Below are 14,754 nucleotides of genomic sequence, written 5' to 3'. Positions count from 1 at the left end.
CATGGATGGAAATGTTCATATCCATAAAGCGCGATTGGTGGCGAAAGGGTTTTAAAAAAATTCAAGGTGTTGACTATGATGAAAAATTTTCGCCCGTCGCAATGCTAAAGTCTATTCGGATTCTTCTAACTATTTTCGCATTTTATGACTATGAGATATGGTAAATGGATGTCAAAACGGCTTTCCTGAACGGAAACCTCAGTGAGGATGTGTATATGATACAGCCTGAAGGTTTTGTCGATCCTAAAAATGCTGGAAAAATATGCAAGCTTCAAAAGTCCATTTATGGGTTGAAGCAAGCATCTCGGAGTTGGAATATTTATTTTGATGAAGTGGTCAAAGGGTTTGGCTACATCAAGAATGAAGAAGAGCCTTGTGTTTATAAAAGGGCTAGTGGGAGCGCAGTTGTATTTCTAGTCCTTTATGTGGATGACATATTGTTGATCGAAAATGACATTCCAATGTTGGAGGCCACTAAATCTTCACTAGGAAAAAGTTTCTCAATGAAGGATTTAGGGGAGGCTGCATATATTTTGGGCATTAAGATCTACAGAGATAGATTGACAAGGCTAATTGGATTAAGCCAAGATACATATATTGACAAGGTATTGAAAATGTTCAACATGCAGGATTCAAAGAAGGGTTTTCTCCCAATATCACATGGTGTTAGTCTCTCCAAGAGTCAGTGTCCCTTGTCACCAGATGAGCAAGAGAAAATGAGTGCGATTCCATATGCTTCGGCTATTGGGTCCATCATGTATGCCATGCTTTGTACACGTCCTGATATAGCCTATGTTCTAAGTGTTGCAAGTAGATACCGGTCAAACCCATGAGAGACTCACTGGATCGCAGACAAAAATATCCTGAAGTATTTTAGAAGAACTAAGGATAAGTTCCTAGTCTATGAAGGTGAGGAGGAGCTCGTTGTAAATGGTTATACCGATGTTAGCTTCCAAACTGACAAGGACAACTTTAGATCGCAATCTGGATTTGTGTTTTGCCTCAATCGAGGGGCAGTGAGCTGGAAAAGTTCCAAGCAAGAAACTATAGCCGATTCCACGACAGAGGCCAAGTACATAGCAGCTTTAGAAGCTGCAGTGGAGGCTGTTTGGATCAAAAAGTTTATTTCTGAGTTGGGTGTTGTTTCTAGTGCGTCCAATCCAATGGACCTCTATTATGATAATAGCGGTGCCATTACAGAATCTAAGGAGCCTAGATCACACCAAAAGTCCAAACACATACTGCAGCGCTATCACCTTATCCGTGAGATAATTGATAGAGGTGACGTGAAGATTTGCAAGGTGCACACGGATTTAAACATTTCTGATCCGTTAATAAAGGCGTTCTCATAGCAGAAGCATGAGTGCATATGAGTTTCATGGGTATTAGATATTTGCACGGTTGACTCTAGAGTGAGTGGGAGATTATTGTAATCATATCTTTGTGTTTTATTCAATAAAGTGTTATTTGTTCACTGAATGATAATTATTTACATTGATTAATAAGTACATGACTTGTTTGTGAAACTCTCTTATTTTATTATATTGTTGTTCTAAATGATCCCTAGTTTTGCCGTTACGAGGTACAATAATTGTTTATAAACTAGCACATGTATTGATTGATGATTATGTTTCAAAGATCATAGATATGGAGATATGAAATCAATAATGTGGCCGTATTTTAGGGAACATGGTGTTGGATTGACCCACCTCGAGACACTACGGAGGTAGTTGTCTTAAATGTATTCATAGATATCGAGTGGTATATCTACTGAATCTTTTGACCTGAGATCATCATTATTTTTCACTATGCGTAGCGGTGCATCTTGGGATTGCTAAACACTACTCCGTAACTGGGTAGCTATAAAACTAGTTTTCAGGTGTATCATGAAATATGGAATGGGATGTGAGCGGATCAAGATGAAATTTGCCCCTCCTATAGATAACTGGAGAGATATCTCTGGACCCCTCGAGATAGTTGGATTGGAAAGTGCATGGCCATGCCAAAGTGATTAAAAAGTTAATCATAATGACTAAAGGTTAGTCATGAACTGAATCCACTATTTGATCGAGTGAATGGTCAAGCTATCACAAGGGTGGCACACATCTCGCCTTGAGCTTGACTGGTATTGTGTGGCAAAAGGATCAGTGAATGAGTGTATCTAAGGTTCGGCTGATATCATCTTTATGTGTATTTGGGAAGTCATTATGCCCTGCTAGGTGCCGCTATTCACTTGTGATTCAGAAACGGTTTCTGCTCACGGCCATCTACACATGAACCTAACAGGTCACATACTTAAGGGGTTAGAATATTGAAAGCCGCCTATATGATTGTCTCTAGTGCAAGTGGGAGATTGTTGGTGATGTGCCCAAAGAGGCAATCATAACAATTTGGATTAAGGATCCATCGGATATTAATCCATAGAGATTAGGGTTACTAATGGGCCTACGACCTGGAAGCCCATTAGCGTACTCTATAAATATAGGAGGTGGTGGGCTAGGGCCGGATATTCCACCACGCCCAAACCCTGGCCGCACCTCCCCTTCGCCTGATGCTCGAAACCCTCACCGTGCGTGCGGTGCAAGCACACCGGCACTCGGCGTTCCATCCCTGTACGTGTGGACTCCATGGAGGTGATGCTGCTGTTGCTGCTGTGCTGATCGGCTACGGCGGCGTGAGGCTGTTGCTAGGATGAGGATGAGGAGATCGATTCGTGGGATGAGATCGTCTACTCCCTCTACACCGACGCGCAAATATGTTGGATCAAGTCTACTCCAACACATCTTCCGCTGCGCTGTGCATCTAGTGGTAACGATCCATGATCATCTACTTACATGAGATCCTTGTTGAACGCGGTAGCTAAGCGTAGTGTCCCTATTTTCTAACATTTGGAACAAGATACTATTGCCAATAACGCTTCTGCTAATTATGCTTGAAATGGGACATGATCATGGTTTTCTGTACTACTAGTTTGATCATGTCTTGCTGGCCCATGGGTACAACCATCAAGTATGTATTTTTCTGTTTATTTAGAGCAAGCATTGGAATTGCTTTGAAAATTTTGTGCGATTGCTCATCAATAATGTGGAATTATTACCAAGGGTTCTCTCTTTCTCGTAGTTTTGCCCTTTTATGCTTTTTCATAGTTTTGCCCTTTTATGCTCTAGGATGGACATGGATACATGACCACGACCAGCAGAAGACAATGACGACTACACTTGTTTTATTCTATGCTACTGGTTATTTCCATGTCTTGCTTGGCCTGGGGCGAACAGATATTAAGAGTGGCGGCACTTAATTAGCGCACCGGTAGGGCATCAATTATGTAATGCCTAAATGCATGTAATTAGCACTGATATAGGGATACAGTACGATCCCTATCGCCATGTAACTAGAGATGGTAGGGACAATACATCCATGCGGGCATGGATAAAGTTTAGGAGCCAATATGGGTGAAGGTTTCTACTGTAGTGGTGGTATTGAACTTTGTATGAATAATTTGCAATCTTTCTGTATGGTCATGTTTCTTATATATATACACATACAATAAGGATCGATAAGGGATCTGTTTCCACCTGATTGTTCATGAAGCAATACAGTGTAGAGGCTGGATACTCTTTCCATTGTTCAAAAGAAAAGGATAAGGCAAGGGTACTCTATGTTCTTCAGAGCCGTACGTTTCATTGATTTTAGAATGGGGCCTACTTAACAGTTACTCCAATATATAGTCAAAACCACTGTCCACCCATGCATGCAGGTAGAAAAGGTATATAGAGAATAGAAGATAGGCACCAAAAGTTATTCTATTTTGTTGAACGTACTAAAGATTTTCCATATTGAACAGATTAGGACACGATTTTTCACCCGGCCGGAAAATAGAAGATATATATAGGCACCAAAATTATACTATTTTAATTTAATCAGAAAAATATATTCCATTCAGGAAGCTACGCGAGCAACTTCTATCATGCGATAATTTCATCAAAGATTAATTAGCATTCAAAAGAAAGCGAGCCCCCATTCCAATGATGTTCTTGGTGAACTTACGTCCAAAACAGTCGGTGCATAAGTTAGGAACAAAAGAGAAGTCCAAAATCAACACTATTCTTACTTCCTACCTTCTATTCCCCTGTACACCTTAAAGAAGTTGCGGCTCACACATCCGAAGAACGAAGAACAATCCTTTCTTCAGTGTGCACTACCAGCCTAAAACTAAGCGACCTTACACTAGTTCTGAATTAGATCAATTAAATCTTGCATGCATTGCTTTCTTCTCTGAGACTAATCTAGCTTTGCATGCATGCAACAAGAAGAAGAACAATTAAACTTGCACGTGCATGCATTATTGTACTTCTTCTTCCTCATTTTATTCTGCGAGCTTCATCTACAGCACTGGCCCGTCCTCGTGTCTTGGCCTTGCAACCCAGAGAGTGCTGAGCGCGCGAAGGCGGTGGAAGTAGTCGGCGATTGCAACCATGCACCGAGCAGCCTGACGGGTGGTCAGGATGTGGTGGAGCTTGTGGAGGGTCTGCTGCCTTAGGCCATCTGCCTGAAGTAGGGGAAGCAAGAGAGAGATATTAGTACCAAGGTGAAAATCATTTTATATTTTTTGTCGATTTAATTATTCAGAAACTAACATCAGTCCTTAGTGCTATGGTCAGCTGGAGTTAGTAACCAAAGTTGTCATATATGAGGAACATGCATGCAGTATAAATCATGTTGCAGAATAAGAGGAATTGCACCAGGTCTTAATACTAAACATTAAGTATATATGGTTGGTTGGTTACTAAATATTCCATGTTAGTAAAAATTTAAGGACCTCAGTTTCATTAAAGAACAACAAGGTAGTTATTTGCGGCTCCATACATTTTCTCCTTAAATTTATATGTGGCTACTAGCTACTAGAAATCAGATACAAGAAATGAATTTTAACTTGCTAGAAAGCGTATGCATGAACTAATATTTTGCTTAGAAAATTGTAAGAAAATGAATTTAGTCACTGAAAGACTTATAGATTAGTGCTCAATATAGTATATTATTTGGCGCAAACCTAATTAATCTGATCGTATGGGGCAAATAAATCTTGTAGACTACTCAAGCTTGGTGCTATCGAGTGTTGCTCTTTTTTCTCTGCACAATTATCATGATCTTGATGTCCCAACTTCTACATCTTGTCATATCATCGGATGCTAAGGTTGGCTCTCATTTATCTTGGTGACATGTATTATTCATTGCTGTTCGCCTCTGCAGCTTGGACCGAGTACCTGTACAAATATGTGTTTGTACAGCTTCTGTGGAACACGTGTGGAAAGGATTTGATTCTTCTTTTGAGCTTGGAGAGCTGTACAAATATGTGTTTGACCTGACGACGCAAAGCGCCTCGGCTAGGTTATTGCTGTGTTTAGGTAGTATATGCAGACTGTTCAGACTATTGTTTGGACGTGATCTCTCAACAACCATGATGATGATGAGGTAATGACCCTTGTATGATGCTGGCGCTTTATGCTGGATCCTCTACACCTGCCCCTTTTGTGACACTTGGTGTGGTAGTTTATATTTGCCAGTTTACCATATTTGTCAAAACTTATGCAATAAGTAGGAAAACCCTGTATTGTACGCAGGGCTACATTCTTATTATTATGACAGTGGCTATCTAGGATGGAGGCCCCTTAGATCCCAAGGAACCTTTGCTCTTTCATTGACCATGCCATTGCATATCCAGCTTCTCTATTTAGTGCCGCCTCTTAATTATATTCAACCTGGATTTACCTTCACTTTGTGATGTGTGACACTTCATTGCATTCATGAGTATTCAATACTACTGACCAAGTATTTGTGTGTGAAAGAAATGCGTATGTACCTGCATGACGAAGCCCTCCATAGACGCGACCTTGTTCATGGCGAGGGACATATGGCCCATGAAGGTTGCGGGAGCGACATCGGGGGCAGCGATGGTGTCCGAGATGCTCTGCTGGGTGGCTTCCATGCTGTGGTTGAGAGCCTCCTCCCTCTCCTGCACTGACTGCTGAAGGTTGTATATGCCAAGTATCTGACCCTCTGACAGCGGCTCCACATGCTTCAGCATCACCTGCATAACATGCCGTAAAGATCATGCTGCATGATATATAAGTTCTTCATCTTATTCATATATATATACATCAACATGCTTCATCTCATATGTCATGAGAACAGATATTGTGTTTCCTACATGCACATAGAACTAAAAATGCCAACTAAAGCAAATAATTAAATGTATTTCCTTCATTGTTCTTTTTATATATATATAAATAAAGTGATACATGCGCAATATATCTTGTGACTAATCATGTTTATATGTCAGATTGAATTTACCATATTTAAGACTGCGTGCACAAATGGTTCGTGTATGCACCATATGCGTAGGAGACAAGTGTGCCAAGAAAACATCAATAATCAGTATGATCTATACACTATATATCCGAAATGTGTGCTCCGTAAGTTGAAAATTTAGATTTGCATAAAAGTCCACAAGAAGAGACATGTAAATGTATGTGATGTTTACTTAGTGAAAATATTTTTACAGACATCATATCTGTAAGCATTTTTAGGATGAAACCTAGTTTTAAGTAACTCTATTTTCTAGACACCAAATAATTTTGTTTTGACCTTTTGAAAATGGAAAATTTTCACAAGGAAAAATAATAAGGATACCATGAATGCTGGTTATAAAAATGTCTGGTGATTGAAATCCATTTTCAATTTGTATTTTGCGCAACCACTTTCAACTTTAATTTACAAATATGTGTCAGTAATTTAATTTAAGAGAAACATGCATATATACCTTCTCGAAGGCCAAAGAAATGAAAAATAGGCACAATATGGAAGGGGAAGGAAGAAATAAAAAACCGAAGGCCACATGGACCATCTATTAGTGCAGAAACTATCTCCATCGCGCATCTGGTAACTTCTTCCATACCTGTTCCCGTCCGGTTACCTACTCCCTGATCAATTCCCCTTGTCTCGCCAGTGCACGAATCCAAAATCCCTCGTAACTTGTCCATCACCTTTTCCATCAGGGTAGGACCTCTCCTACCACATTATTATTAGCTAGGATTTTCTTTTTCGAATCCGTCAAGGGACATGAAATGCTCCAGTATAACAGCAAAAAAGAAAGTTTCTTCGGAGCATCCAACCGTTTCAACGCTCTTGGGTTAGGTGAGATAACCAAACCACAAAAATAAAACAAACTAAAGGGTCATATTGGAAGTTAAAAACACACACTTAATCTAACACGGACATCTTGAAAAATCAATCATTGACTGGATCAAGTACATACAATGAAGGGTCAACCCAGAAGGTTGGATATATAGAAGTAGGTTTATTTGGACTGCTAGCTGGTTTCCACGATAAATTAACTTATATGACAAATGAAAACTAAGGTCAACTAGAATAAACGGTCGCACAAGCTAGCTATCCAATAATTTTTATTCCAATGATCAGGCTTTATACGGATGACATAGGTAGCATTAGTTGGCGTATTATATTGAATGAGTAAACACGTACTAAACAAAATATGCGGATGTGTGCTGGGTTAAGCTTCCATTAAACAATGACTGACAAACAAGAAGATATAATCTTGCCCTTATTAAGTCTAGGGGATTGATTTGTTCTGTAATGAAAAGGGGCATTTTTTTTTCATTTGGTAGAATGAGAACCAATCAAATGAACCCACAATCAATTATTCTGGGGGTCCTCGTTTCTAGACGCCAACTAAACTAAGTGCAATTATCTTGATGCATCTGTCTACAACTTAAAATGGTGACAAGCAGGCGCTGCAACCTTGTGCCTAAAAGTAGTAATTAATATACCAACCAGCTATTTCACATGTTCTACAATAGGGGAAGACACATTTTTTAAAAAAATGGATGGCAAAAGCTTTCCCATGATATATTATTAGAAGAGAAAGATATATGTATGCAAACGAAAAAGAGACAAGAGACAGAAAAAACGCCTAAACTAACTGCTGAGGATTATAACTAGGACGCCAACTAGGAACCAATAATATTTTGGAGAACACACATCAGGGACCTTTCCAAATGGAGTCTAGTAAACAGCATGCACTTCCCAGAGAAGGTCTGAAAAAATGGACAAGTATCTTTAAAAAGTTAACTTATTCACATGGTTTGGCTATTAATAATGTTTCAAATAGCGGGCTATAGCGGCGCTATAGCGGTTTCGCGGAGCTACCGCTATAACCACTGCAGTAGAAAATAGCGCGCTATAGCGGAAAATAGCGGGCTATACCGGCGCTAATAGCGGTTTAAGGGTCCTGCCGCTAAATCCCATAGCATGCTATTTAAAACATAGCCTATTATGGATGGGCTAGCTAGCCATCACAAACACACGACAATGCTCTTAATTCTGGAACGTTATTGGTGTACACTGTGCCTGTTACCGTGTTGGTTGCCACTTCAGTAATTTGGATTATATGGAAACACTTAAATCAGAAAAATAGTCATAGAGTATTATAAACATCACGGGAAAATAACTATATCATGGTTACCTTTATAACCTCCGAGGGGCGAAAGCCTCCCAACCAAAGGAAGCAACGCTCAGCAGGGCTTGCCCACACTCCAGACAAGAGGTGGAAGACATCAGCCCTGGCCATAGCACCTTTGAGGTTCAGTAGCTCTTCGTGCTGCGCCATCGCACCATTGACAAAGCCCTGCAGCTGTTCATCCGCCAGGTGCTCATTCAGTGTGGCCCTAAGCTGGAATATCAATTTGCTGTGTTCTTCAACCCATCTCCCATACTCCATGTCAAATACCACAGCTGCTGATCAATGTTACATAAATAAATTAGTGTACGGAATTATGGATCATATGTGGTATCTGGAGTAGTTCAGCATGTTTCTTTTTTAAAACAATATTAAATTTGAGGAGTTATTAGACATGTTGTCAAAAATTCAAAAGGTAGCTGATGGAGCTCTTTCCAAAATCAGTCTTTTTTTTCCGTTGAACATCAGTTTCTAGTATTTTCAATATAATGAAGAGAAACAACGCAATCAAGAAACTTACACAATAAAGTCCTTTAAAATTACACAATGAAGTCCTTTAAAATTTTATATATAAATAATACAAGATTGAGATTGACTAAAAAAAGTAAGAGGTGATGGAGTGTCCCATTACCAGGTGAAGGGGCAGAAGGAAAACTTGGCTGCTCGCCAGTGCCCAAGAAGACACCCTGAACATTATATATATTAGCATTCACTTGTTAATTGGCACTTGCATATACATGAAGAATATAAGTAGTACTGTGTAGCAAAAACCATTACAGGTCCCTCCAAGACACTGCTGGTAGAAGAATTGATATGGAAAGCAATAAAACCATTTCCTTTGCCATTGACCCATTGTACCTGTACTCTTGCCACATGAACTTGTTGTTCAAGCTGGCTTAGCCTGATCCTACTTGTCTCCAACTGTTGGATATAAGCCTGAAGAGTAAAAGGTAGAGTGAACGCATCAATCCATATGGTATGAAAGCACATTTAATTATTCATTTTTTTAGATTTACTCTGAACATTCCATAAAAGGCTGGTTACATAGCTAGTAAATCAATACAATTTCTTATATCCGAAATTAAGAAATGAAACATTTAGCGAATGTTATATTAAAATAATTATGTGGGTCACAAAGATTTAAGTTCCATATATATTGAAAATGAATATGAGGAACGGAAAAATACATGGAGATTTTGCAAAGTGATATTATCTTTAGGTGGTTTGTCAAATTCATGAGGAAGGAAAATTAAGGCACGTCCTTTAGCACATGTAAGGCCAAAGAAAGAGCCAAAAATGTTACATCACAAAATTTACTTAATCAGCCTGCTGACAATCAAGACTTCAATTAGGAAACGATGGATTCAAAATGTTGTACTGCATGAGAAACAAATACATTAACATGATTCCGGGATATTTCGTTGCTTAGTTGACTGACTCACCTTCTTCCTAAGTCTGCTCTTCCTAGCTGCCTCTCTATTCTGCGCAAGCCGCCTCAGTGTCTGCAACATACAAATATGAGCACAAGTGAAACTAAGCACCATAACCTAAAAATGCGTATAACTGCAATGTAAGTATGTAGGATGTGACTTTTCACTCTCGATGGTAACTTTTGAGCTGTTGCAACAGAAAATTAAGAGTCACACTTACTCTCACCTTAGGGTCTCTCACTCTCTCCTGATCGCCAGATGTTGCACCCTTCCCACCGCTAGTTGCTTCCTTCTGCAAGGCACCTCGTTTGTTCAGTCAAAAGATGAGAGTGAAATAGAGAAAAATATGTGTATATATGTATATATAGACGGCGGGGGGATGGGTGACATCCAGTCACACTAGTACTATAAGACATCTAGGTTTAAATTTAATTATGCAGTGTTTAGCTTGAACAACGTCACAAAAAGAATCCAGACCTTGTTATAAGTAGTCAGCAGTCCCCACTGCCCAACCAGAAAAGGTAGAAACCAGATAATAAAACCAGAGAGAGAGACAGAGATGTATAGATCGATACCTTATTTAGGCTACTCTTGGTCTCCTTGGCTGAGTTAGGCAAGGCCACAGTGGGGGCAGGAGGAGGAACAGCAGGACTCCTCTGGCCACCTTGATCGTGTCTCTTGGGAGGAGAAGAGTTGCCATTGGGCTGCATGGCTGCCACCATGCCCATGCTAACACCCTACGCAGATCAGTTAACGTTACAGATTCAGCACACCATATATATGCATCTATCCGCAGAACATGTTCGTCATGGAGTACCAGTTCAGGCATATTCAACAAAGCATTAGCTGTAGTGAACATGCATGGAGTTTGCATGGAGTAAGGTACCGAGAGTCGTGTTTGTAGCTGTGTACCTACCTTGGCAGGAATTGGCTCGGCTACATGCATCGGCTGCGATGGGAAGATGTTTAGAGTCTCTGCAAAGCATGCAATTGATAATGTTGTAAGCGCATTTATACCACAGAGATAAACTACATAAAGAGGTTGCCTCTGCTACAGCCCCTCCCCCCCCCCCCCCCCCCCCCCCAGATAACACATGGATGCGCAGATGGACACGCGCAATGTGAGAGAAGGGGCAGAGAGAGAGAGAGAGATATCGAGTCAAACAGTACATGTACAGCAACGTCCGGTAGATGCTTCTGGGGCTATAATTCAACAGAGTACATGAGAAGGTGCAAATGGAAAGGAATGGGTGAGAAATAGAAAGGAGGAATATTAATAGCTTCTTTTAGATCAAGTTCTTGCAAAGGCTGTGTCATCGTCACAGAGTCAGTTACATGTCACACTCTTCACACAGGAAAGAAGAAATACCGAATCCGAAGAAAAAAAGCAGCATGCACCAAAAGAAAGCATGACATGAAAAAAAAAGGGATTAGCTGCTAACCTAGACAGAAGGACCTGCAGGCACATATATAGGTGGCAGAGACATATCCATGGAAAAAGGGGGGGAACTTTTTGTGTGTAAAGAAGAGTGCAAACAATTAATTACTGAGAGGAGAGAATTTCTTCGGTAACATACGCCGTTGTTCTTGATCGTTGCCATCCAGGTAGAGAAAAATTGCTGACTGATCAAATTCCGCCATGTCGTAGCTTGTAGCTGATTCCTTGCTCCTAAAAGGGAAATTGGATGATGAAACAAGCAAGAATTAGTTGTGGAAGCATTTGAAAGCAAGTAGGGGATTAGCTTTGTTTAATGGAGCAGATAGAACAGTCGGTGTGTCAAATCCATAAAAAGCCTCTGATCTAGCTACTTGTTGAAAGATACAAGGAAAAGAATCATATCCTGGTATTTGGTAATTTGGTGTGTCCCTCCTTACCTCAGCAACTAAACTATTATCATGATCCCTAACTAACCAATAAACAATATGAGATATTGAGCTCCATGATGGGGAATCCTGTGTTTCTCAACTTTTTTCACCCGGCCCCTTCATGTCCATGTGGTTTAATTTTAGAAATAAGCAGCTAAAAGCTTAAATCCACACCATGGATGCAAGATATGGATGTCTGATGGCCAAAACCTCTATCACAAGGGAAACAATCTCTTTCACATATACCGGTACCCTAGCAAAAACACAGAACGTCCCATACACCTTTTAATCTCTTGCACGTAACAGAAGCAACCATATGAGAGGGAGTAGTTGTCAAATCCATAATCTCTAGAAGAAATTAAGAAGCAAGAACAAACCACCTTCTCCGGTCCGTGGAGACACAGATGATAGAGCTCCCCCAAACAAGCGAAAAGAAAAGAGGAACTTGACATCAACATGTGCAGCTGGTGATGCAGGATATATCTTGTGCAACTTACATGGTGGAAGAGGCAGGCATCATCGTCGGCGGTGAGGTGCTCCGGAGACCCAGGGGGAGCTCAGGTGCTTGGTGATGGTCTTCTTCTCCAGCAGAACCCCGCCTGAAGCCCTTATGAAGGCCCTGACCATCCTCCACCCCGGCCCTATCTCCTCACACTATGCACAACCCCAGTAAAAGGATCCAAAACCAGACATTAATGGCAAAACCGTCTTCTGTTTGCACCCTCTCTTTTTATGGTTGACACAAAGCTTTAAAGGAAGTCTGCAAAGCTTTTTCGTTTGTATGTCACCTAAAATCGCCTCCCTTCTCCCCTCACCTTTTGACCAAGAACCTGAGAGAGGCCTTTCAAGAGAGAGAGAGAGAGAGAGAGAGAGAGAGAGAGAGAGAGAGATGCATACTAGTCTTTATGTTAATTGGAAGTTTGCGAAGAGGTCTCTACATCAGCCTGTGTAAATGAGGTGGGCCGTGAATGTCAGTATTCCAGTCTATGTGAAATTTAAGTTGGAGGCTGTCTTCTTGCACGTGTGCATCCAACATGCGATACATTTTACTAGTTATGAAGACACGTGTCTTAAAACATGGGGATTACTGTGTCATAATTTTATTTAAGCACGCGTTCATAATATTCATGTTACCTTGCATAAAGATATACATATTATATAAAACTTTTAGCTATAACTGATGTTCAAAATGATAGTTGACCACAACTTCTACCAGAAACATTGTGGCATGTAGGTTATAAATGTACATCCAAATTTATGATGTACCTACTTTTGTATAGTATTATTTGTCAATTAAATATATTTGTCGTAATAATATAGGTAAGTGACTCTTTCCCTTAGTCACTACTATATTTTCGGACTATTTTTGACGTAGAGTATCTCCAATACTAGACTTAGGCCATTGTGTATCATTTACTATTTTAGTTGGAAAAAATTCATATAATGCAATATTATTTTACTTGGTTATTGTTTGCTTTAGTATGTTTATGGGCATAGACTCCCAAGTTCTAAAAGATGTTTCGTCCTTTTTGAGAAACATTTAAAAGATGCTTCTTCAATCATCAAATAAACTTTATTTATTAGGACTTTCAGCGAGGAGGATGCTGAAACCGGTGACACTACAAGAAAAACGACCTTTCGTCGCGCACATTAGTACCGGATACAATTTGGTCCGGTACTAAAGCTGCCATGGAGCTAGTACCGGATTCAAATTTGAAAGCCTCTGGAACCATTTTAGTACCGGGCCAACACACCACCCGGTACTCACCATTTAGTACCGGGTGGTGTGTTGGCTCGGTACTAAAATGACGCGTTCATTTGGTACCGGTCAATGACACCACCCGGTACTAAATGTCACCATTTAGTACCGGTCAGTGTCTTGGTCCGGTACTAAATGTCCTCCATGGGTTACTTCAAAAGGAAAGTATCTCCCATCTAGTCACATATGATGCATAGGTGGGATGGTAAGGAAGCTATACGCGAGATCGGAGGTCGTGGGTTCGAATCCTCATGGTCACGCATGCGCATTTACACGTGCAAAATTCATGGGCCTCCAAACGGTTCATAATATTTTTTTTGTTTTTTCTAGGTGGCGCGTTTGGTACCGGTTGCTGAGATCGGTACTAAACGGCCCTCCATTTAGTACCAGCCAGGCGGTACTGGTCAGCCTGACCGGTACTAAACGCGTCCAATGCCCGGTACTAATGCTAGTTTGTCTAGCAGTGTAAGTTGGAAGTTGGAGAAAAATAAGTAATATTGAAGATGTATTTTATAACAAACCTAAAATAGTTCAAAACCTTTAGCCACTCACTGAGTCACTAGTGATTGAAGACCTAGATTTCTACAGGCGCAAAGGCGACCGTCCATAGAAAATGTTACCTGCAGTGTCAGTCAATTTAAGGAACTACAAGTGGTAATTGCGTTCACGGAAAATTTAAAACAACAATAAAAAATATCTAAAGGGAAAGTATATTAGTACACGTCAACGATCACATAGATTGTCTCATCATGCAGATCCATATAAGATTTTCGATAATATGGAGAAGAGAGAATGAAAATTAGGGACTGTGAGACCCCTTTCTCACCATATAGCTGAGTGGATTAGTCCGTGGGATGTAGCTTCCAACAATCACATATTGACGCTACTGTTGGTTGCCTAATGCCCAAATCGATTGAGTGAGCGAGTAATTGGGCTCAAGAATCTAGGGTTGGAGGGTAATATAGAGACAATAGAGGGGGCAAAGGTTTCCTTTCATTGTCGGGAATTCATACGTGTCTAAACCAGGCAATGGGTCGTCTAAGGAGAGAAAAGGAGAGTGTGTAGATGGGAGATAGAGAAGATAATTTGAAATAGGACAATAGGAATGAATGTGGATGAGAAATAGACCACGTGTGCCCTTGTCAAAATAGCATGGGGTGATT

At 40.3% G+C, this 14,754-nt stretch overlaps 1 protein-coding gene across 3 annotated transcripts; it reads right to left on the bottom strand.

The window, feature by feature from the left end:
• Positions 1-3,992: 3,992 nt before the first annotated feature.
• On the bottom strand, positions 3,993-12,673 carry LOC112883392 (transcription factor TGAL7-like). Of its 3 annotated transcripts, none has more exons than XM_025948687.1 (11): positions 12,330-12,673; positions 11,544-11,635; positions 10,883-10,941; positions 10,542-10,703; positions 10,187-10,258; positions 9,979-10,038; positions 9,395-9,472; positions 9,168-9,222; positions 8,543-8,814; positions 5,861-6,088; positions 3,993-4,549 (listed from the first exon to the last, which is right to left on the bottom strand). In XM_025948687.1, exons 1-11 carry the CDS (start codon positions 12,350-12,352, stop codon positions 4,385-4,387), a joined length of 1,266 nt encoding a protein of 421 aa, XP_025804472.1. In that variant the 5' UTR covers positions 12,353-12,673; the 3' UTR covers positions 3,993-4,384. The 3 variants fall into 3 exon arrangements, with proteins under 3 accessions (XP_025804472.1, XP_025804473.1, XP_025804474.1); XM_025948688.1 differs by having other exon boundaries at positions 8,543-8,811; XM_025948689.1 differs by having other exon boundaries at positions 10,193-10,258.
• Positions 12,674-14,754: the final 2,081 nt, after the last annotated feature.

The sequence above is a fragment of the Panicum hallii genome, chromosome 2, assembly GCF_002211085.1.
Source record: "Panicum hallii strain FIL2 chromosome 2, PHallii_v3.1, whole genome shotgun sequence".
Lineage (NCBI taxonomy): Eukaryota > Viridiplantae > Streptophyta > Magnoliopsida > Poales > Poaceae > Panicum > Panicum hallii.
Note: the sequence above shows the minus strand (reverse complement) of the source record. Positions and strands in the feature narration are given on the sequence as shown.